This window comes from Diuraphis noxia, unplaced genomic scaffold (assembly GCF_037042655.1).
Source record: "Diuraphis noxia isolate RWA-SAM2 unplaced genomic scaffold, SU_Dnox_SAM2 contig0006, whole genome shotgun sequence".
Taxonomy (NCBI): Eukaryota; Metazoa; Arthropoda; class Insecta; order Hemiptera; family Aphididae; genus Diuraphis; species Diuraphis noxia.
The window spans coordinates 3058654-3083868 of record NW_028301716.1 but is presented as its reverse complement, the minus strand read 5'-3'; the positions used below and the strand labels follow the sequence as shown (position 1 = coordinate 3083868).

At 29.5% G+C, this 25215-nt stretch overlaps 4 protein-coding genes and 3 pseudogenes across 4 annotated transcripts; 6 read left to right on the top strand and 1 right to left on the bottom strand.

Annotated features, from left to right (window-relative positions):
* The first annotated feature begins 7516 nt into the window (after positions 1-7516).
* Positions 7517-8976, top strand: LOC149054605 (uncharacterized; annotated as a pseudogene).
* Positions 8977-9660: 684 nt separating this feature from the next.
* Positions 9661-10918, top strand: LOC149054604 (uncharacterized). Its single transcript, XM_089230153.1, has 2 exons — positions 9661-10787; positions 10892-10918. The coding sequence occupies exons 1-2, from the start codon at positions 9678-9680 to the stop codon at positions 10916-10918; spliced, it is 1137 nt and encodes a 378-aa protein (XP_089086279.1). The 5' UTR covers positions 9661-9677.
* A 3049-nt stretch (positions 10919-13967) lies between these two features.
* Positions 13968-14603, top strand: LOC149054603 (uncharacterized). Its single transcript, XM_089230152.1, has one exon. The coding sequence runs from the start codon at positions 13968-13970 to the stop codon at positions 14601-14603; it is 636 nt and encodes a 211-aa protein (XP_089086278.1).
* Positions 14604-14940: 337 nt separating this feature from the next.
* On the top strand, positions 14941-15693 carry LOC149054602 (uncharacterized; annotated as a pseudogene).
* A 21-nt stretch (positions 15694-15714) lies between these two features.
* On the top strand, positions 15715-16640 carry LOC149054601 (uncharacterized). The gene has a single exon (XM_089230089.1). The coding sequence runs from the start codon at positions 15715-15717 to the stop codon at positions 16459-16461; it is 747 nt and encodes a 248-aa protein (XP_089086215.1). The 3' UTR covers positions 16462-16640.
* A 1033-nt stretch (positions 16641-17673) lies between these two features.
* On the top strand, positions 17674-19498 carry LOC149054600 (E3 SUMO-protein ligase ZBED1-like). Its single transcript, XM_089230151.1, has 4 exons — positions 17674-17741; positions 18601-18793; positions 18848-18971; positions 19047-19498. The coding sequence occupies exons 1-4, from the start codon at positions 17674-17676 to the stop codon at positions 19496-19498; spliced, it is 837 nt and encodes a 278-aa protein (XP_089086277.1).
* A 2010-nt stretch (positions 19499-21508) lies between these two features.
* LOC149054599 (E3 SUMO-protein ligase ZBED1-like) lies at positions 21509-24262 on the bottom strand (annotated as a pseudogene).
* Between the last annotated feature and the right edge of the window lie 953 nt (positions 24263-25215).

The window sequence follows — 25215 nt, the reverse complement described above, 5'->3', positions numbered from 1 at the left end:
AGGTAAGTTAGCTACTGTTAAAAGCCTATTGTTTTTAAATATTTGATAGATTTAAATAACACTTTAGTTCATTGACGGTGTTAGTTATGAAAGTCTATATGTACTGAAACGGATACAGTATTAAATTATGCTTTTGATGGGTAAGGTAGATTCTGTAAGTAGGTTATCTATATTGGTTAGGTTAATTATTTAACCAAGACCACAAATGTACATTAATGTAATATAATAGTATAGTCACAAAACATAGTGTTGACAACATGAAATGGTATTTTTATTAAATAGTATAATACACAGGTACATGCATATAATGTTAAACTTCCTTAATTTGACAAATTGTGTAAAAATCGTTAGAATTAGAATAAATTAATAAGAAAATTTAGTTAAACCAACTTCAATAGTTTGATTTTAATAAAATTACTCAAACATAGACTATCAAAATAAATTATTAAATATGTGATAGTCGATAGATCTAAATAACACTTTAGTTCATTGACGGTGTTAGTTATGAAAGTCTATATGTACTGAAATGGATACAGTATTAAATTATGCTATTTATGGGCAAGGTAGATTCTATAAGTAGGTAATCTATATTGGTTAGGTTAATTATTTAACTAAGCCTACAAATGTACATCATTGTAATATAATAGTATAGTCACAAAACAGTTTGTTGACAAAATGAAATGTTATTTTTATTAAATAGTATACATACATGCATATTATGTTAAACTCCCTTATTTTGATAAATTGTGTAAAAATCATTAGAATTAGAATAAATTAATAAGCAAATTTAGTTAAACAGACTTCAATAGTTTGATTTTAATAAAATTATTTAAACATAGACTATCAAAATAAATAAAAAATAATATTGATATTACACTACATTTAGAAGTAACGACTAATTGTAAATTATTTAAAATTTACCTAGAACTTAATTATTTAGCCGTGTATATGTATTTTTAAAATATACACAATGATTTTGTATATATTACAATATGTTTTGATTTTATTTTATACGTAACAAAAAAGAAATTGCTGTGTATTCACATGACTTCTTGATTAATTTTGTTAGTTACAATATGCAATAAAATAATGGTAGGTTAACTAAATGTTATGACTAAACAGTGAATAGAAACATAACTTAGTACAATATGAACAGAATCATAGATGGATATACTATACCGAAATAGTATAAACACATCGATTAAAAACAAACATACCTACTATATTATAAGGTTAACTGACACATAATTCACACGTTTAAACGTTTTTAGTATTAATCGCCGCTAAATAAAAACGGTTTAAATGCTAAAGTTTTTCCACAATCCAGTATCTCGGTAGGATGTCCCAGTAGGTTAGGCGTTAGGCATTAGATGTTAGGGTATAGGGATCGATCCCGGCGGCGTAGAATAATAAATTTGACAGATTTTTCTCCGACTGCTTAAGGAAAGAAGGAGTTCTATTGATAACAATTAATAATTTGATTTAATTTGTTTGATCTTTTTTTGTATTTTTTTTAATTTACCGATGTCCTAATGTTTTTTTCGTTTATTTTTTTTTTTTCATAATTTTCCAATGTTCTAATGATCATAATTTGTCACTCGAATTACTGTTGCATATTATACCTACAATAAATACTTGAATACTAGGTAGTCCGTGTTTTTAGTCTGTTATATTTAATAACTACACGTGATCTATTTATTGATATCAATGATATCGATAAAAGTGTTTTTGAAAATACTGTGGTCTCTGGATATCGCTTAGCACCGTTAATCACTTCGCATCTTATATCTACGCGTACATCGTATTATTTATTAATTAATTAATAATAATAAAATTGTTAGTTGTAGGACTAGCTAAGTTATTACGGTGGCTCATTTAAATAACATAGCCACCTGAGATCTTTTGCATTTTTTTCGAATTTTATTTTATTATTTTTTGTTATATTATTACTTAGTTCTTTTTTTAGTGAAGGTTGCTCCACCATCACTGAACACCAATTAGAGCTATATGCCTTTAGGTATTTGGATATCCCACAACGACGACAAATGATAATTGATGGGTACCTAACCATTTACGATCTTTTACCGTCTTCCATAATAAACCGTTTTCAAGAAAAAAAAAACCATTTAATTAAGCTATGTGTGTGTATACTGTATAGTATACAAAATAGTATATAATATAAAATAAGCCATTGGTTACACTAAATAAATTCCAATTCCTTAAAACATACAATATGTTGTCTTCAGTATTATTCAATAACCTATAGGCTACACAACTTCCAGCAGTAATTTGTTCAAACTTATGATGACATATATAATTGTAATATAAGTATAGGTTCGATTATATAGGTATATAAAAAAAATTTACTATATATGAACACCTTGAAGAAAAACGCATATATAAAAGGAATATCTTTTATATTACTCATTTCATCAATGCAAATGTAACAGAAACACATTAAAATAAATCATCATTGTATTAATACTTATTACTAATTTGTGACTAAACCATAGATACTCTGTTAATCATAAGAATTTCTACACGGCATGCACACCATTTTATTTGTGATATTCATTAATTTCTTAATTCACTTAATACTTTATTATTATTCATCGTGAATTTCTATTGCGAATTGCGTGTTATTTATAAAATTGACTGTCTATATGATCAAATGCTATTGGTTTATCAGATTAAATACGTTTATATGCGTTTTGTTATTCATATATTTTTCGTGAACAAAATAGATATATATCTACTACCAAAGTAGCGCAGTTTTATTTATTGCCGTGGAACAGAGGGTCTGCAATCCACCGCAGGTGGATTGCCTACCTGATAAGCTGCTGCATATATGTTAATCGATATTCACTTGAGGAGATTAACTTGCTAGACACTGAAACATTGATTTCAAATTGACGATTTTTTACATACGAAAAAGCATCGGACATGCGACGGGAGGCCGTATTATTCAATGGCCGATTTGCATAGGCCATAGGTGATGTGAGAATATATCTAGACACTCAAACTCGAAATTCAAACATTCCCGCCTTCGTAACGAGTTCGCCAAGCATTATCAGAAATCCTTATCACCTCCTCAAATTTTTGTTTTTAAACAGGAACAATTTTTATATGTAAAACTACGACGACATTGTCGTCACTAGCCTCCACCGCCCACTTCAGCGAGTCTCACCTATCCCCCGAGTTTCAGGACAGCGAGTTTCCGACAGCAGCTAGTATCAAATATAATTTACAATAAATTAGAATTTATATATTCAAATAGACTTCTCATGTAATAATTGTACTATCTTAATGGTGTGATCGGCTGCTAACACGCCTTCAATCGCGGCTTCGGCGTCCCCTTCTCCAATAGTAGAGGTACTCGGCTGTGAGGCATTACCAACAGTGTAAAGCGGACACACGGCGTCGCGTATAGAGACGTTGCACTCACGGGCAGCCGATATACGCATCAAAACGGCTGAACTGCCCGTGTCAATAAGACCATCAACGGGTCGTCCGTTGATTCTCACAGTTTTTAAGTACGGGTTTTTCGATTTTGCACTCGCGGTCGCGTCGGCACGGAAAGCCTGATCGGTAACGGACGCGGATTCGGAACGTTCGATAGCGTCTACGGGGCAACGACCTCGAGTGTGTTGGTCCGAACCACAGTTAGAGCACTTCATCGGACGTCGAGGTTTCGGGCAGTCCTTAGAGATGTGCCCCGCAGCGCGGCAGTTGAAACAGTAGATCGTCGAACGTTCTCTCGGAACGTCTGTTTTGGCCTCGGCCTTGTACGTCGCCGATTTAGTGCCAGCGCCAATCGTCGTTTTCGGCGGAACAGCGGGCGCGACGTATGTCGATTTCGCACCTAGCGGTTCAGTAACGGATTTTTGTTTAACATGTCGTGGCTTAGTGGACGCTGAATTAGCGGTCTCGAACTTTTCTTTGCGCTTCGCGCGCATGCGTTCCCAGTCACGGATGTCTGACAGCAGGTCATCGCGGTTGGAGTGCGTACGACCGTACACCCAGTCGGCCAAAGGTTGGGACCTTAATCCCTCAAGGACGTATTCACGGGTGTCGGCAAACTCCAGATCGAGCGAGTGACATAGACCGATTTTGGCGTAGAAGTAGTCGATGGTTGGTTCATTCGGCTCCTGTATTCGCATTTCAAGTTCTCGCCACAAATCCGCTTTGCGCAGCGTGCGCTCGAATGTCGCCCTAAACTTGCGGACGAAAGTGTCCCAGTCACGAAACTCCTCGAGCAGATACCAGCTTCGCGCAGCTTCTGCGCCATGTGAACGGACGTATAGCAATCGGTATCTTAGTGGCCACTGGTTAACTTGCGTCAGACCGTCAACCGAACTAATCCAATCCTCTGCTCGACTGCTAGACTCGTGTCCAGTGAATGACCATATGGACGTTCCTACGTCTGGGAGAATACGATAATCGACTGTCGAAGTAGTCTCGGAGATATCGTCGGGTTTAGTAGTCTGATGGCGAACAGACTGCGGACCCGCAGTAGACTCGAGTTTTTGTAGTCTTTCGGTTAGTTCAGCCACGGTACTGAACAGTTCGTTGTATGTCGGAGCCTTCGGCATACTTTCGTTGTCGGGATTATTCATCGCGACCGTCGTCTGACTACAAAAGTAAATAAAACGTTAACGCTCAACGAAGGTAAACACCGATAGGAGTGCCTACCGCGTGATAACGACTTCGCGATATGGCGCGAATATGATCGCGATAACGATGCAACCCGGTTGCGGTAACGACGCGAACCCGGTTGCGGTACGTCACAGCGCAATCCCGCTACAGGCTAACCTCAAATAACAGGTTGGACCTTGGACTCGACTGCCGTCTGCCGGCCACGGCACTTGCCTAAATAAAACACGTGACGTTGTTCGCACGACGAACTCGAACTATGCGAAAGGCGTTAGAAACTCGCGGAGTTGGCACCTCACAACTTCGCGGTCACGATAACTTCCACGAGTACGGCGAAACGCAAAAACGACTGCGCGTAACGATGGCACAACCACGTGATGGATACGATCGACTCTTGTTACGAAAGAGTCGTTATCCCACTTCTGAATTGTAAGGACGTATTCTAGATTGTCAGGATTATTAAGAACGAACGATTACTTTTATATGCGGCTGATAATTTATTAAACAACAGATCGACAACAGTAGTTAAACTAATTGGTATTAACACTATTAACGGGAAACGGCAGTTCGTTCACAGTTATAGTAATATATGATATGTGTACCTATATTTTAAACTTCATGATTATTTTTTTATAAAGTTCATTTAATTCAGATAAAAATTAAATTATTTACAATACAGTTGGTTAATATATTTTATTACATTTTTTTCTATATTAAATTGTAGGTATTCATTTAAAATTATTCAAGGGAAAAAATAAATTTAATATACAACAAATAGACAGGTATAAGTAATATATGATGTGTGTACCTATATTTTTAAACTTCATGAATATCATCGTATAATATTCAATATTTACATAAAAAATATCTTAATTTCAGCTAAGTTTTTATAATTGAAATAGGTAGTATAATATTCTAATTCTAATAAGTATTCAATAAGACTGTCTGCTATTAGATATAAAAAAAAAATATAGCTATCTATAACGAATTGTATGTATTCATTTAACATTAGACAGGAGAAAAAATAAATTTAGTATATGACATTGAACACTGTTATAAGTAATATATAATAATATGTGTACCTGCGTTTTAATCTTCATGATTATATCTTTTTATAAAGTGCATTTAATTTAGATAAAAATTAAATTATATACAATGCAGTTGCTTAATAATATATTAGATTATTAAATTTTTTTCTATATTAAATTATTCAAGGAAAAAAAATAAATTTAGTAAATAACAAATATACAGTTATAAGTAATATATATTTGTGTACCTACATTTTTAAACTTCATGATTATATTTTTATAAAGTCCATTTAATTTAGATAAAAATTAAATTGTATACAATACAGTTGGTTAATATATTTTATTACATTTTTCCATCTATCTTTATTAAATTTTATGTATTCATTTAACATTATTCAAGGGAAAAAATAAATACATTTATTATACAAAAATACACAGGTATAAGTAATATATGATGTGTGTACCTATATTTATAAAACTTCACAGTATAATATTCAATATTTACATAAAAAAATATCTCAATTTGAGTTAACTTTTAATAATTTAAATAGGCAGTATAATATTCTAATTCTAATAAGTATTCAATAAGACTGGCTGCTATTAGATATAAAAAAATATATATATCTATGAAAAATTGTATGTATTCATTTAACATTAGACAGGAGAAAAATAAATTTAGTACACAACAAATACACAGTTATAAGTAATATATAATATGTGTACCTACATTTTTAAACTTAATTTTTAATTTTTTATAAAGTTCATTTAATTCAGATAAAAATTAAATTATATACAATACAGTTGTTTAACATATTTGATAATTAGATTTTTTCCGTCTATGTTTCTATGATTTAACATACTGTGTATTAACATTAATGAATTCGAAATAATATTACAGACAATGGATTCAAAAAATAAAGATGAACTTATGAATAAATATCAATATAATTTACAAACTATGGAATCATTAAGATTAGGGAATATTGAAGATAATAAAAATAATATATTAGAAACGAAAGAAATTAATAAAAAAATTAAAGAAACAAAACATAACATTTATTTAATCAGGATATGTTCATCATCAAATGAATTTGAAATCAATCAATTAAGAGATAAATTGTTTTCTTTAAAAGAAGAAAAAAAAGAAATATTTAATAAATATGGTAATAAATATATTGATTATGTTAGAAAAATGGAAATCTGTTATGGAGAAAGATATAGTATGGATATGATGATACGTTGTCAAACATTTCATGACATTTTCTTTTCTAAGAAATTATGATTTTAATTTAATGTTTATAGCTATGTTTTTTTACTTGTAAAAATAAAAAACAATTATTATTTAATGATGATGTGTGTTACTATTTTAATATTTTATTACTAGCAGATAGTTTGCAAAAATCTATATAATTTACAGAACATGACATCATACATTGAAAAAGAAATTAATGGAGTATTAAAACAACAGGCTGAAAATGAAAAATATGGTGAAAGAGAAGAGAAAAAATTTAAAAAATTAATCTACGATATTAATATTAAAATCCAAAAAGCAAACCTTAAGTCGACTAGGGAAAATTTGTTAAAAAAAAAAAAGGAAATTAAAGCTGATTATGACGAATCAAATCATATAGGTTATCGATGTCAACAAAGTTGTACATCGCATTTATCATACCTATATGATTTATTAAATAATAATTAAGTTCTTTAATTTCTTTTTTTTAAATCTAGTTGCTTAGGTTTGCTAAATATTGTATGATTTATATTAATAAAGTGATTACAATATTATTATTGTTTATTATATTTTTTTTTTCATTTAATTTATTTTCAGCTTAATTATGAAAAGAAAAATGGTGACAAAACGTCAGCGAATGGCATATGCTGATGAAGGAATATTTGAAATTGAAAGATTTAAAAAATGTTCAAAAACTTTTATAGTTAAGAATAATTTAAAATTTTTAGACTACACACTTTTTTTTAACTATACTTTAGACAAAATAATTCCAAAGTTAAAGGAATCATGTCTACAAACATCTATAAAATTTAATTTATATGTAGATAGTGTATATGAACGAATTATCACACAAGAAGTACAGGATATAGCATTTAAAACCTCTAATACACTTGCATGTAATTCCTCTGATTTTAATAAATTACTGAATGGGATGTTCAATAAATTATTAAGTGAAGAAGATGATTTTTTAGCAAAAGCTTCTGGCTGGTCACTTAAAACAATAGATGCATTACAATTGAGAATTAATATAGTAAATCATCTCAGAGGAGGAACGTATCTAGATCTTCCTGAATATATCAAAGATAAAAGAGCAGTCATAAATGTAAAAAATAATGATGTTAAATGTTTTAAATATTCAATACTATCAAAGTTTGATAATCGTTCAAATAAAACTTTTTTTAATAAGAAATATTTTGAAATGTTAGAAAAAAAAAGTGGCTTAGATTTTAAATGTATAGATTTTCCTACACCAATCAGTCAGATAAAAAAATTTGAACGTATAAATAATGTATCAATTAATATTTATAGTTTAAATGATAAAAAACATATTTTCCTTCTATATATTTGTAATACTGAAAGAAAAAAACATTTTGATCTACTTTTGTTTAATAATAATAACACATCACATTATTGTTATATAAAAAATTTTTCAAGATTTATTAGAAGTCAGAAAACTAAAAACTGTTCCAGATTAATTATCTGTAAAAGATGTTTTACTACTTTTAGTGAAAAGCCATGTAAAAGCAAACTTTGGGGTAAGAAAGGGTTGAGTGAACACCAGCATAATTGTAGAATGAACCAATTAGGGAGACCAATAATGTTTGAAAAGGGGGATGATGATTTTATTTATTTTAAAAACTATAAAAATACACAGAGAATACCAATTGTTATTTATGCAGATTTTGAATGTATTTTAACTCCTAAAAATAAGTCTAGTGAATTTAATAGATGCGAAAAATCTAAAACTTATGCTACACATTTACATGAAATTATGAGCTATGGGTTTTATGTCAAAGTTAACTATGATGTTATATCAAAAGAACTAGTAAAACAGTTCAAAATTCCGAGAAAGGTGGTAATTTATAGAGGTGAAAATGCTGCAAAAAAATTTATGGAAAATATGATTGTTATTGGAAATAATATTAATAAAATTTATCAAACAAATAAACCGATGAATAAATTAACTAAAGAAGAAGAAAGTAATTTTAAAAATACTAAGTTTTGTGGAAAATGTTCGAGACATTTTAAAAATAATAATTTAATTAAAGTTCGAGATCACTGTCATTTTACTGGTAAATATAGACAATGTCTTTGTCTTCAATGATATTTTGAAATAATTAACCCCTCATTCGTACCAATTTTCTTCCATAATTTATCGTACGATAGTCATTTCATAATTCGGGAACTTGGTTGTAATGATAAAGATATTCACGTTATTCCTAATTCGTCAGAAAAATTATATATACTTTAGTAAAGAAATCGCACATAGATTTAGTATTAAATTTGTCGATACATTCCGTTTCATGAGCGAATCATTAAATAAACTTGCATTAAATTTATCAGAAGATAAGTTGAGGTTTAGAGAAACTCTTAAAAATTTTTCCATGAAAGCATTAGATCTAGTCACTCAAAAAGGAATCTTCCCTTATGAATATGTCGATAGTTGGAGTAAATTAGATGATACTTTTTTACCATCAAAGTCTGAATTTTATAACTCTTTGACAGACGAAAAAATAAGCGATAAAGATTATATGCATGCTAAAAATATATGGCGAACATTCGATATAAAGACTTTAGGTGAGTATAGCGATCTTTATTTAAAGACTGACGTTACCATACTGGCTGACGTGTTTGAAAATTTTAGAGACTTATGTTTATCTACTCTCAGATTAGATCCTGCTCATTACATGACTGCTCCTGGATTTGCTTTTGATCGTATGCTTAAGTACACTAAGGTGAAATTGGAAAGGTTAAAGGATTACAACATGCTCCTCTTTTTTGAAAACTCAATCCGGGGGGGCATTTGTCAATCAACTAAAAGATATGTTAAAGCAAATATACCAAATATTGAAGGACTGGACTATAATTCGAATGAACCAATCACATGGATTACATATCTTGACTGTGTAAATTTGTATGGTAAATCTATGTTAACAGAATTGCCTTTCAAAGATTTTGAGTGGGTTAATGATCTCAATATCGATGTCACTAAAATTGCTGATGATTCAGAAGTTGGGTATATATTAGAAGTCGATATCGAGTACCCTAAGTATTTACATAAAAGTCATAATGATTTCCCATTTTTACCCATTAATGAGTGTCCTCCTAATTCTAAAGCTAAGAAATTGCTTACTACATTATCATCAAAAAAAAACTATATAGTACATTATAAAAACTTAAAACAGGCGATTTTAAACGGTATTAAAGTGACAAAAATTCATCGAGCTATTAGCTTTTCACAAAGCAAATGGATGGCATCATACATTGAATTGTGTACAACTATGAGAGTTGAAGCTAAAAACGAGTTTGAAAAAAATTTTTGGAAGTTGTTAATCAATAGCGTTTTCGGTAAATGTATGGAAAATGTTCGCGCAAGAACTTCTATAAAACTTGTTTCATCAGCAAAAAAAGCTAGGAAATTAATGGTTAAAACTAATTTTAAAGACAGAACTATATACACTGAGAATCTTATGGCTATTCATCAGCGTAAGGAAATCATTAAATTTGACAAGGCAATTTATGTAGGATTCGCAATTTTAGATGTTTCAAAAACATTTATGTATGACTTTCATTATAATGTAATGAAAAAAAAATATGGTGCTAAAATTAGTTCTTTGTATTCAGATACTGATTCGTTGGTATACGCTATCCAAACAACAAATTTTTTCGATGATTTAAAAAATAGTTTACTACCATATTTTGATACATCTAATTATCCTAAAGACCATTATTGTTTCAGTGAGACTCATAAAAATCAACCCGGATATTTTAAGGATGAAATGAAAGGAATAATTCTAAGAGAATTTGTCTCATTAAGACCGAAATTATATGCGTATAAAACTGTACATAGTGTTGAGGAAAAAAAAGCAAAAGGTGTAAAAAAGTATATAATTAAAAATCACATGAAATTTGAAAATTACATGGATATATTAAATGCATTTATAAACCATGTAACTGTTGAGGATAAACAAACTCATAGAAAAATGAATTTTATTCAATCGAATAAACATATTGTCCATTCGAAAACTATGACTAAGCTTGTTCTTAGTGCTAACGATGATAAACGTTATATAATGGATGATGGGATTAATACATTGGCTTATGGCCACTATAAATTAAAAAACTTTATATATCCGCAATCGAAATAAACAAAAAGCGCTATCTATCAGTATTATATAATGTTTTAATTGTTAAACGTTTCATGTGAATAAACAAATTTTTTTTTTAGTGTTATCAAAGAAAAAGGTAAAATATAATAATAAGATAAAAAATAATATAATATAAAATTTTATTTTAATATATCTGACAACGTTATCCATGAATTATGACTTGAATTAAAACCTAACCACTTGACAAACATTTTATTCCCAACTTTTTTTATAACACGTTCAACAAGAAAGGTGTTTGGAAAATCAGTTAATTTAATTTCTTGTTCATAAAAACCGCCTAAGATGATATTGTTCGATTCATCTTTTAATTGATACGTTACTGGATTTGTATGTAAAATTTTTGAAATTGTAAATATTTCTGTCGTCCAATTTGGTGTGTATCCCTTATCAAATATATGTTTATATTTAGATATTCTTACTTTATCATTAATGTTAAATTTTGGTTTGTATAATGTTTTGATATTTGTATGTGTGTTAAGTTTAATTTTGTTTGCATCCATTCGAGCTTCACTTGGTGTACATTTAATTGTTCTATGTTTTGTATTATTATAGTTTTGTATAATTTTTGATATTGTATTATACCAATTCCATGTACCTGTTGCAGTAAAATGTTTATATATTTTATTTTTAAGAGTTTGTATTACACGTTCACAAATTGAACACTTAATGACACTGAATGAACTATAATGTTTAATTTTATATTTTTTCATTAAATCTTGAAATTGATTATTATAAAATTCTGTACCATTATCTGTCTGTAACAATTTTGGATTAGCTTTTTTCAATATATTAAACATAGCTTTTGTACATTCCTCCGCTGTTTTATTTTTTAGTGCTTCTACCCATACATACTTGGTAAATGTATCAATTATGATTAAAATGAATTTAAAACCTTTATTTTGTCTAGAATGTGACTGCATGTCTATTAAATCAGCTTGCCAGAGATCATCTTTAAACCGTGTAACTACGCTACGTCTAGGAAATATTTTTCTCGCTGGTCGATGTAGCTCATTAGCTATATTCTCTAAGGTTGTCATTATACTATAATATTCCTCTCACGTAATTCTTCTAAAATAGATATGATTTCATTACTAACGCCAGTATTACCAACTCTTTGTGATGATGTTAAAAAATTTAATCTAGTTACTAATTCATTTGGATCATCATAATAAACTAACTGTGTTTGAGGTATTACATCTTTATATAAACCAGAACCTTTCTTAGCATGTGGTGATGCAGTAAAATTAAACATCTTTTCAACTGGAGGATCTACAGACATAGAACTGTTTGCTGTTGGGTTAAAATCAAATGGTTCATTTGTTATGGTTGTATTATTATGAACATTACTACGTTTAGCACTCGAACTAGATAAATGTTCGTTTAATTCTTTAAAGCTTATCCGAGGAGCTCTAGAGTTATTAATTTTAACTATTTCTTCGTTTAACTGTTTTTCTTCATTTTTAATTCTTTCGTATAGAGGTTTTACAACGGTCGCCCATTTATGAAACTTTGAGGTTTTTGGTTTCCCATCCGCTTTTAAATGAACTCGAGAAGTTTTCAAAATATCGTAATAAGATTCCATATCTTGTATAGTTGTATTTTTTGGTTCTTTCTCACATAATAAAGATTGTAGTCCTAAGGTCCATGGGTAGTATTTATTAAGCAGCTGTAAGTTACCATGGCTAAAAGTTACAGAGTAATCTCCTATTTTGTAAGAATCACTAGTTCTATCATAATGTAAACCATAAGATTTATCATAACGTTGTGATTTAGGACGTTCAAAAAAATTTACAAATGTCGAATTTAATTCATCATCTTCATTTTCACCACTAGTGTATGAGGTTTCTGCATTTTTATAATCAGCTAGTTGTAAGTTACACGATGTATTTTTTTCTATTTTTGTACTGAGTGGTTCAGTTATCGGTTTAAATGCTTCACGGAAATAGTTATCTGAATCTATAATACCACGTTTCATTTCCATTATTTTTTGTTTAATATTTTTTTTTGATATTATTAAATTTTTCAGCAAAACCTTTTCTTTGTTCATAGTAAATAATAAACTCAATATTACTGTATCGTATGACCACTGGTAAGACTATGTAGATAATAACAATGTTACATTATATATATATATAATATATATAATTATTTTATTTTAATAAACGTATGAAAACCACATCTATATCTTCCTTCATTCATTTCTCGAGTTTTATCAATAACCATAAACCCATAATCACTTTGATTCCAACATAAATGAGAAATTTTCCGAAATTCTGAGAAATCCATATCTGTCGACGAATGATCATTGAATATATGACGTAAATTCATATCATCTTGTTTCAGAATTATTAAAAAGTTTGAGTTATCTCTTACCAACTGTTTTGGTATTTTAGAATATGTTTGTGCTAAATAAAATACAGAGATAGCACCTGAATGTCTACAGATGCTAAAGTATTCTCTAATAACAGACTGTGAATCACATATTACATCATCAAAAATTATAATAGAATTTTTCTTGGTTAAGTTTGGTTTTATAACTTTATCTGCGTTTGTAAATATGAACAAATTAGCACCTTGTATATCATCCATTATTTTTTTTAACAAAACATATTTTTCTTGATTAGAGGTTTTAGAGTATAAATAGATATTTTCAAATCTTAACCCGTTTTCATGTGTGATTAGATTGTACATTATATTTGTTTTACCCGATCCACTAGGACCAACTAATATAGCACGTATAGTATCAGGTAATAACGAACCATGTCTTGATGGTTTTTTTGATATTTGTACATCTACGTTTATTATTTCTAATTTATCTTTCTGTTCAATTAAATTCATTTTCTTATAAATACTCGAAGATTTTTATTTTATATTCAGTTATTGATGATGCGTTCAACTCGAAAGTGTAAATCGAAAAAGACTGGTAAAGGTATTGTAAACTCTCTTATAAATAGTCTTCCGTTTGAATCCCATGTTCCAGGTTATCAGTTTTGTGGGCCAGGTACGAAATTGAAAAAGAGACTAGATCGCGGTGACAAAGGAATAAACCCATTGGACGCTGCTTGTCGTGATCACGATATTGTGTATGCAGCGAGTAAAAATTTAGACGATAGACATAAAGCTGATAAAGTGTTAGAAAATCGTGCCTGGGAAAGATTTAAAGCAAAAGACACTCCTAGAAAAGAGAAATTGGTAGCGTACGCGGTAACAAACGCGATGAAAGCTAAAAGAAAAATAGGAATGGGTTATAAAAAGAAACGTGCTACAAAAATAAAAAATCTCATGATAGCAGTAAAGAAAAAAAGAATGTCTAAGAAAAAAAATGGTAGCAAAAGACTGATTTTACCACCGAGACAAACAGGAGGTGTAATTCCCTTAATACCTATATTTGCGGGATTGTCAGCACTTGGTAGCTTAATGTCTGGAGGTGCTAGTGTGTATAATGCAATTCAAAATTCAAAAAGAAAAAAGGGTAGTGGTCTAAATTTAAACAAAAACAAGGTATGGAAAAAAAACTGTTAAATACGCTACCTGACAGACCACTTTCGTCAGAAGATATTATAAAATGTATAACTAAGTTGAAAATCAATCATTTCCGTGGAGTGTTTTCACGTGATAACTTACCTAAAAAACCGTATGTAAATGAATGTGGTATATTAAACTTGGACATATCTTCAGGCGTTTGGGTAGCGTTTCATAATAATAAAGATTAAGTCATATATTTTGATAGCTTTGGTGATTTACCTCCACCAATTGAATTACAACGTTATTTTAAAAAGTTTAAAATAGTTTATAACTATTCTAACTATCAAGACTTCAATACATTCAACTGTGGGCATTTATGTCTTGAATTTTTACAATGCATGAATCTATTACACTTACTTTAACTGGAAAATCGACTGAATTGACTGCAAATTATTTTCCATCTCTAAACGTTTACGAGGATTCATAAATAGCTTTGTTATCTTTGCAAACGTTCAATTCATTTCCAAATATTATAAATCCAATTAATAACCGACTGAAAATAGAAGTAATTCCTTCAAAGAAACATAACATAAAATATTGCAGTTTTGAATTTAGTTTGAAAGATGGATGCTATGAAATAGAAGATATTAACAATTATATTGCAAAAGAGTTACTCCGAATTAATAAAGACTATGGAACACAGATAACATTCAGTGTACGTATTGATCCTGTTGATTTTAGAACGTATATAAAATGCAATGGACTACTTAGGTTCGATATTCCATATAGTATAGCACCTGTTTTTGGGTTTAAAAAGATACAATGTGGACCGTTTCATGAAGATCGTCGATCGGATAAAGCGGCCAATTTAAACACGATTAATTCTATAAAAGTATTGTGTAATATAGCACATGGGTCATTCAATAACCAACTTCAAAGTCATTCGATATATGAGTTTTTCCCGATTGGGAGAACAGGAGCAAAGGTTGTTCAATCTCCGTCAAACCTTATATATTACAGATTAAACAAAACAGATATTAATTCAATAACTGTTAAGTTAGTTGACCAAAACAATAACCCAATTGACGATTTTAACGAGACATTGACAGTTGTTCTACATATTAAACGTCGCGGATCTCATTATTAAATTTATATCTTAGATTTTGTAATGTATGAGTCAGTTACTTTAAGTTTAACTGGGAATGCTACCATATTATCTGTAAATTATTTTCCGTCTATAAACCTTTACGAGGACTCAGAAATAGCTTTGTTATGTTTACAGTCATTTAATTCATTCCCAAATATTAATGAAAATAATAATACATTTTCTATAGAAATAGTTGACGATGAAAACAATAATGATATGATGCCTATGATGTGTCATATTAAATTGGAAGAGGGATGTTATGAAATTGAAGATATTAATCAACGAATTAAGAAGCAAATAGATGTCTATAATAGTGAAAACTTAACCAAATTAAGATTCGAAATTTCGGTTGATCCTAATGATTTCAGATCGTATATAAAATGTAATGGGATACTACACTTTGAGATTCCATATAGTATGGCACCTGTATTCGGTTTTGAAAAAAGACAATATAAATCAGAGTATGCAATTCATCGATCGGAAAAAGCAGTAAATTTAAACACAATTAATTCTATAAAAGTATTGTGTAATATAGCTCAAGGATCATTCAGCAACCATCTTCAAAGTCATTCGATTTACGAGTTTTTCCCGAGTGGAAGGACAGGATCTAAAGTAATTCAGTCACCGCTAAATTTAGTATATTACAAATTGAATAAAACAAATATTGATTCGATAACCGTTCAGCTAGTTGATCAAGATCATAATCCGATTGATAATTTTGGTGAGGCATTGACAATCGTGTTACATATTAAACGTTACGGATCTTGATATGGGATTAAAATTCAATATAAATCCGCTACTTCGGATCAGTTCAACTAGTCATAAGACTAAAGTGGTATCGGTAACATCAAATAAAGTAAAAAAATTGACGTTGAAAAATAAAAAAATTTTGCAAGCTCTAGGTTATCAATTAAAACAGAATGCCTGAAAGTGATATTTTAGATATAAGTTCACGGTACGAGACGGATTCTAAAATAACGAAAATTGAATATCATTCATATACACCGTACACAACATCGTTTAATAATAATGATGAAATACGGATATCAGTACAGCAAACAGATGTTTATCCGTATCTACATGAGAGCTTTATTTATTTAGAAGGAATAATATCTGATCCTGATAAAGTGGAACTGTGTATTAATGGTTATTCATACCTCTTTGAACAAATTCGATTAGAAATAAATGGAATAGAAGTAGATAGCACACGTGTTCTTGGAATCACAAGCTCGCTGAAAGGATTCTTATCTTGTACACCAGATAACTATAATTGTTACGAAAATTCTGGCTGGAATTTTAAAAATGGATCACAAATAACAAACGATAAAGGTGAATTCAGTGCTTGCATTCCATTGAAATATTGGTTAGGTCTGTTTGAAGATTATAAAAAAATATTAGTAAATTCAAGATTGGAATTAATATTAACTCGAAGTCATACTGATTTAAATGCGTTAAGCCTTAAAAGTGATGTAGTTGCTGCTTTAGGTAAAGTTGTATTAAATAAAATAGTCTGGAAGGTTCCGCATATTACTGTTGATGATCAAGAAAGGTTAAAGTTATTGAAACTTGTAGAAAAAGAAAAAAGTTTGTTTATTCCTTTTAGATCTTTCGAAACTTTTGAATATCCTGAACTCGGAACTACTAAAAAAGTAGTATGGAACTTGAAAACCGCTTCAAAATTAGAAAAACCACGATTTATTATAATTGGATTACAAAAAGGTCGTAAAAATACAATAACAAAAGATTGTAGTATATTCGACCATTGTAGTCTAACGAACGTTAAAGTATTTCTAAACTCGATTGCATATCCGTATGATAATTTGAATTTAGATTTTTCAAAAAATAATTTTACATTATTATATGATATGTATACATCATTTCAAGAATCGTACTATGAAAAAAGTATACGGAACCCTATATTGAGTCCATCTACTTTTCTATCAAACGCACCCATCATAGTTATTGATACTTCAAAACAGAATGATTCGGCAACAGCCTCAGCAGTGGATGTTCAATTGGAAATTGAAGCATCGGAATCCCTTACAGGTGTAACTGCTTATTGTTTATTAATTCATGATCGTATTGTAGAATATGTACCTTTTACTAGAGAAGTAAGAAAACTTGTGTAATTTTATTGAATAAAATAAAAAAGTTTATTAAATAATTTGTGTTCTTTACTTGAAATATAATTTTATAAAAATTAGCGATATTTGATTGAAAAAATTAAAAAAAAACGGAAAAAATAGTTGATACGGTAAATATTTTTGTGTAAGGGGCAAATAGGTGGACAATCTTGTGTAATCACCGTATTGTGTTACGCGGTAAATCAGTGTGCTCCAAGGGGGAATTTTCAAGGGGAAAGTAAGTATTTTGTTCCTGGATAGAAAGAATACAAGACAGCTTACAGCACACATTGTAATAAATAATACATATACATACAAATAAATTATTAAAATAATGAAAATGTATTTTATGTTATTAAAACTATATTAAAAGAGTAACAATACAGAATATAGATATCTGATAGGTATATAATAAAAAGAGCAAATATGTTCATTATATATTATTTAACATTTAAAATTATTTATTAGTAATTACTAATTACTAATTTGTATATTATGTTTATAAAGTTTGTTATTAAATAATATAATTATATTTATTTATTATGTTTACTATATCTATTACATTTCTAACACAGACATTTGTTTCATACTACCTATAAGCAGTTTATTTAAGCATGCTTAGCCTCACAGTTGTAATATTTTATAATACTAATATTTCTTTTCAGTTTGACCACTTCACAAGACACTGACATTTTAAATGCATCAACATTAACTTCATGTTCATCACATTCATTACCATTGGTAAATGTTTGTAATAAAGTTGGTAATTGTTCTACTACAACAGAGAAAACCAAACTACATACAAAACAGACTGTGATGACATCACTACTTTGACACCGTCCAACAAACTTAAGCTAGATAAAATTCTTGCATATTTTGTTGCTGTAGATATGATGCCCTATAATTTAGTCGAAAAAGAAGGTTTCAAGGCTTATACTCGTGCATTAAATCCAAGTTACCGTTTGCCTAGTAGAAGAGTATCCTTACCAACAAAAGAATTCCTGATCTTTATCAAGAAACAAATTTGATAGGTAGTACAAAATATAGTATCAACTACTATTTTTTTGTCATTAACCAAAGACTGCTGGACATCAGTTTCCAATAAGCCTTTTTTGGCATTGACTTGCCATTTTTTGGACAAACAATTTAATCTAGGTAAATAGTAAAGATTTCTTAGTTACAATTATTTAAAAATTTACTAATTGCTAATGCATTACTTTTATGTTACAGTTTCTATATGTTTGGGTTGTCAAGAGCTTTCTGAAAGTCATACGGGAGACAATCTAGCAAGTGCTATTCAGCTACAATTGTTAGAATACAATTGTGATGTTGATGCTAGCATTGGCACCATATCAACAGACTATGGTGCAAATGTACTGAAAGCTGTTGACAACTTGAAAATACCACATGTTCCTTGTTTTGGACACAGTTTTAACACAGCGGTCAAAAAAATATTTGAGTTGGATGAAGTTAAAGTTTCCATTACCAAAGTTAGGGCAATACAAAATATTTTCGCATACAGCTGGAAGGCAGTTAAGGAGATGGCTATAGAGCAACAGCGATATGGGCTAAAAACTGTGAAGTTTCCATCATACTCAAAGACTAGATGGTGGTCTTTATTGGACCTCATAGAAGTAGTTTTATCCCAAGAACTTCCTTTAGCTTCATTTTTAAGAACGTAAAACAAAGGAGTGTTTAAAGATAGAATGATCGATGAACACCAAGTCAAAATTCTCAAAACCGTAATCACCGTATTGTGTTACGCGGTAAATCAGTGTGCTCCAAGGGGGAATTTTACCGTGGAAAAGCTGGCTGTGAACATACAAATATATACTACTGTGCTACATTGTATAATGTCATAATGATAAATACTAAATTATTTCTGTCAATGATTGGTGTTGTCACCAAATAATAATTAGTACTAAATTCAAGTTAGAATATTATTAATACCATTTTTAAATTTTACTTTTTAAGTCTGGGGTGATTGAAAAGATTGTTTAAATTTTTTGAATACATGTTTTATCTTTACTCATATTTTGCATATTAACTGCAAAACGAACATTTAGATTAAACTGTATCATCATTTTGAAATAGGTTTTTCATAGTCCTAGGCTTATTAAAGTAAAATTGTTTAAAGGTTCATAATAATATCAGTATAATATGTGAGGAATTTTGTCGTGAACAGGGTTCAGGGCTAAACAGAACCTAAAATCATCAAATCAAACGCTTAAAAAAACATTTAAATAATCAAAATTAAGCAATCTAAAAAATTGGTTATTCTCTCCCTAGTTTTTGTTATTGGTTATCACTTGCATCTTATTAAAGTAGAAAATATACATTAAAAAATTTAAAACGTGGGGTGCTATAATATTTTATATTTTAAAAACATTAAATTGAGGGTATTTCACTATAATAATGATAGTTAAATCTAAAAAAACAAGAGGTGCTAAAGAACCTAAATATATACTACTAATGTGGAACCATACAGTAATACTCTATGTGTGGCACTAAGCTAATAAGAGATAGTATGTCGTCAAACAAATTTGTAGTGATAAGGTAGTATCTTGACAGTAAAATGAAATAAAAATCTAAAAAATCAGACGGTGCGGGTGCAAGTCAAAGAGTTAGTGGGTATTGAAATGCCTACTACTAGTAGCCGGGCTACTAGTCGATTTAAATAATTACACTACCGATACAAATTATTCATATTATTATTCTATGATTCAAATGGTTCAATCGATATTATTTATAGAAATATTTCTCCTACTAATTTTTACTTATCCTCCCAGAGAAAAATATTATCGATAATGATATTTTTTTTTTACACACAAACACATTTATAATTGTAGGTATCTGTTGATATTTATTATTCAATACTTTTTTATTTATATGGTGTCTGTCATCGAGGAACTTAATCGATTACAGCATTTTGTAAAATTATTCTATTGTTTATTTTTAATTGTAACTGTGGCTAATAAATTAAAACCTCATGAGATTTATGAACTGCTGGATGGTTACAATTCTGAGTTAGATACGTTAGACGACAGTGATGACGAACAAGTCCCAAATGAATTACATAAAATGAACGAAGAAGGTACAATAATATACAACTCAGCTTATTATATAGCCATAATATATTATAATTATAATTTATACAATTTATTAGGGAAATTTCCGAACGAAGTTTTGGAAACACTTCTTTCGGAGTTTGATGCGACGGAAACATTTTTTGAAAATGAAACCAACGATGAGCTATTATATACAATTAATTAAATAATTAACTAATTAAATAATGTATAATTATTATTATTATTTATATTATATGAAACAGCTTCTTTTTTCCATTAAAAATCTAAAAAAATAATTTGCTTAGTACTTAGGGTCTAGGCGCTAGGCCCTAGGGATATCAATAAAGTACATTCTGCTACTATGGCTATATTATGAGAATAATTGTTAGGTACAGGAATAGCTGCTTATCATAATAAATAAGACTGTTTTTTTCAGTCATCTTGACTGTGACTTTTTAATTCATACATAGAAATATATAATAGTAATAAAAAATTAAAATATAAAAATGTATCTTTATAGTAATATAATAATAAATATTTATGATATTAAATATTAAATAAAAATAATTAAAACTTTCCCTTTAGTCTTTAGAGTGTAAACAAATAAATAACAATAATAATATTTTATAAATTAAAAGGAATTGGAACAAATTTTTTGATCATCGATAAATATATGAGTTGAGAGCAATGATCTTCAGTAAGTGATGCCCTCTGATCAGTAACTATGTTACCTGCACGGCTAAACACTCTCTCTGAGGCTACACTAGTGGCTTGTATACACATTAATTTATTTGCCATTACTTTCAAAAATGGAAACATTGTTCCATTTAGATGCCACCATGTAACTGGACTTTGTTCATAGTCAACTTTCGGTAGATTGAAATATCCATTTATCTCATTTTCTACTTTATCGCCAATAGATAGTTCCTGGATAGAAACAATACAAAACTGCACACATTGTAATACATAATACATATACATACAAATAAATTATATTATTATAAAAGAATTTCCTTACCGTATAAGCAGATTCTGTCGATTGTAGGTACATCATAACTAGTATCAAAAATTGCAGAGAGCCCAGTTGATTTTGATTTTTTTGGTGGAGACTCTAAACTCAATTCTAATTTGGATACAGAATACTGCCATGTACTTATACATTCTTCTTTTAAAATTGCCTTGAATGATTCTAAATCAATTGAAGTATGTTCAATATCAATTCTATCCAATCTGAATCGTGGATCCAAGGCAGTACACATTTTTAATGTAACATTATTCCCATAACGATTAGTGAAAACCGTCATCATTGTTTCTAGCATTTTTTTTTTCAAAACTAAGCCAACACTATTTTCTTCGGTAAGCACTTGTTCATCAACTTCTAATATTTTTTTCAGTATCATATTAACAACAGGTAATATAGCTGATGCTGTAACATAAGACTCGCCTGCTAAATTATCCGAAATTTTTCGAATTGGATCTAGTGTTGAAATTACTGTTTTGAGAATTTTGACTTGGTGTTCATCGATCATTCTATCTTTAAACACTCCTTTGTTTTACGTTCTTAAAAATGAAGCTAAAGGAAGTTCTTGGGATAAAACTACTTCTATGAGGTCCAATAAAGACCACCATCTAGTCTTTGAGTATGATGGAAACTTCACAGTTTTTAGCCCATATCGCTGTTGCTCTATAGCCATCTCCTTAACTGCCTTCCAGCTGTATGCGAAAATATTTTGTATTGCCCTAACTTTGGTAATGGAAACTTTAACTTCATCCAACTCAAATATTTTTTTGACCGCTGTGTTAAAACTGTGTCCAAAACAAGGAACATGTGGTATTTTCAAGTTGTCAACAGCTTTCAGTACATTTGCACCATAGTCTGTTGATATGGTGCCAATGCTAGCATCAACATCACAATTGTATTCTAACAATTGTAGCTGAATAGCACTTGCTAGATTGTCTCCCGTATGACTTTCAGAAAGCTCTTGACAACCCAAACATATAGAAACTGTAACATAAAAGTAATGCATTAGCAATTAGTAAATTTTTAAATAATTGTAACTAAGAAATCTTTACTATTTACCTAGATTAAATTGTTTGTCCAAAAAATGGCAAGTCAATGCCAAAAAAGGCTTATTGGAAACTGATGTCCAGCAGTCTTTGGTTAATGACAAAAAAATAGTAGTTGATACTATATTTTGTACTACCTATCAAATTTGTTTCTTGATAAAGATCAGGAATTCTTTTGTTGGTAAGGATACTCTTCTACTAGGCAAACGGTAACTTGGATTTAATGCACGAGTATAAGCCTTGAAACCTTCTTTTTCGACTAAATTATAGGGCATCATATCTACAGCAACAAAATATGCAAGAATTTTATCTAGCTTAAGTTTGTTGGACGGTGTCAAAGTAGTGATGTCATCACAGTCTGTTTTGTATGTAGTTTGGTTTTCTCTGTTGTAGTAGAACAATTACCAACTTTATTACAAACATTTACCAATGGTAATGAATGTGATGAACATGAAGTTAATGTTGATGCATTTAAAATGTCAGTGTCTTGTGAAGTGGTCAAACTGAAAAGAAATATTAGTATTATAAAATATTACAACTGTGAGGCTAAGCATGCTTAAATAAACTGCTTATAGGTAGTATGAAACAAATGTCTGTGTTAGAAATGTAATAGATATAGTAAACATAATAAATAAATATAATTATATTATTTAATAACAAACTTTATAAACATAATATACAAATTAGTAATTAGTAATTACTAATAAATAATTTTAAATGTTAAATAATATATAATGAACATATTTGCTCTTTTTATTATATACCTATCAGATATCTATATTCTGTATTGTTACTCTTTTAATATAGTTTTAATAACATAAAATACATTTTCATTATTTTAATAATTTATTTGTATGTATATGTATTATTTATTACAATGTGTGCTGTAAGCTGTCTTGTATTCTTTCTATCCAGGAACAAAATACTTACTTTCCCCTTGAAAATTCCCCCTTGGAGCACACTGATTTACCGCGTAACACAATACGGTGATTACACAAGATTGTCCACCTATTTGCCCCTTACACAAAAATATTTACCGTATCAACTATTTTTTCCGTTTTTTTTTAATTTTTTCAATCAAATATCGCTAATTTTTATAAAATTATATTTCAAGTAAAGAACACAAATTATTTAATAAACTTTTTTATTTTATTCAATAAAATTACACAAGTTTTCTTACTTCTCTAGTAAAAGGTACATATTCTACAATACGATCATGAATTAATAAACAATAAGCAGTTACACCTGTAAGGGATTCCGATGCTTCAATTTCCAATTGAACATCCACTGCTGAGGCTGTTGCCGAATCATTCTGTTTTGAAGTATCAATAACTATGATGGGTGCGTTTGATAGAAAAGTAGATGGACTCAATATAGGGTTCCGTATACTTTTTTCATAGTACGATTCTTGAAATGATGTATACATATCATATAATAATGTAAAATTATTTTTTGAAAAATCTAAATTCAAATTATCATACGGATATGCAATCGAGTTTAGAAATACTTTAACGTTCGTTAGACTACAATGGTCGAATATACTACAATCTTTTGTTATTGTATTTTTACGACCTTTTTGTAATCCAATTATAATAAATCGTGGTTTTTCTAATTTTGAAGCGGTTTTCAAGTTCCATACTACTTTTTTAGTAGTTCCGAGTTCAGGATATTCAAAAGTTTCGAAAGATCTAAAAGGAATAAACAAACTTTTTTCTTTTTCTACAAGTTTCAATAACTTTAACCTTTCTTGATCATCAACAGTAATATGCGGAACCTTCCAGACTATTTTATTTAATACAACTTTACCTAAAGCAGCAACTACATCACTTTTAAGGCTTAACGCATTTAAATCAGTATGACTTCGAGTTAATATTAATTCCAATCTTGAATTTACTAATATTTTTTTATAATCTTCAAACAGACCTAACCAATATTTCAATGGAATGCAAGCACTGAATTCACCTTTATCGTTTGTTATTTGTGATCCATTTTTAAAATTCCAGCCAGAATTTTCGTAACAATTATAGTTATCTGGTGTACAAGATAAGAATCCTTTCAGCGAGCTTGTGATTCCAAGAACACGTGTGCTATCTACTTCTATTCCATTTATTTCTAATCGAATTTGTTCAAAGAGGTATGAATAACCATTAATACACAGTTCCACTTTATCAGGATCAGATATTATTCCTTCTAAATAAATAAAGCTCTCATGTAGATACGGATAAACATCTGTTTGCTGTACTGATATCCGTATTTCATCATTA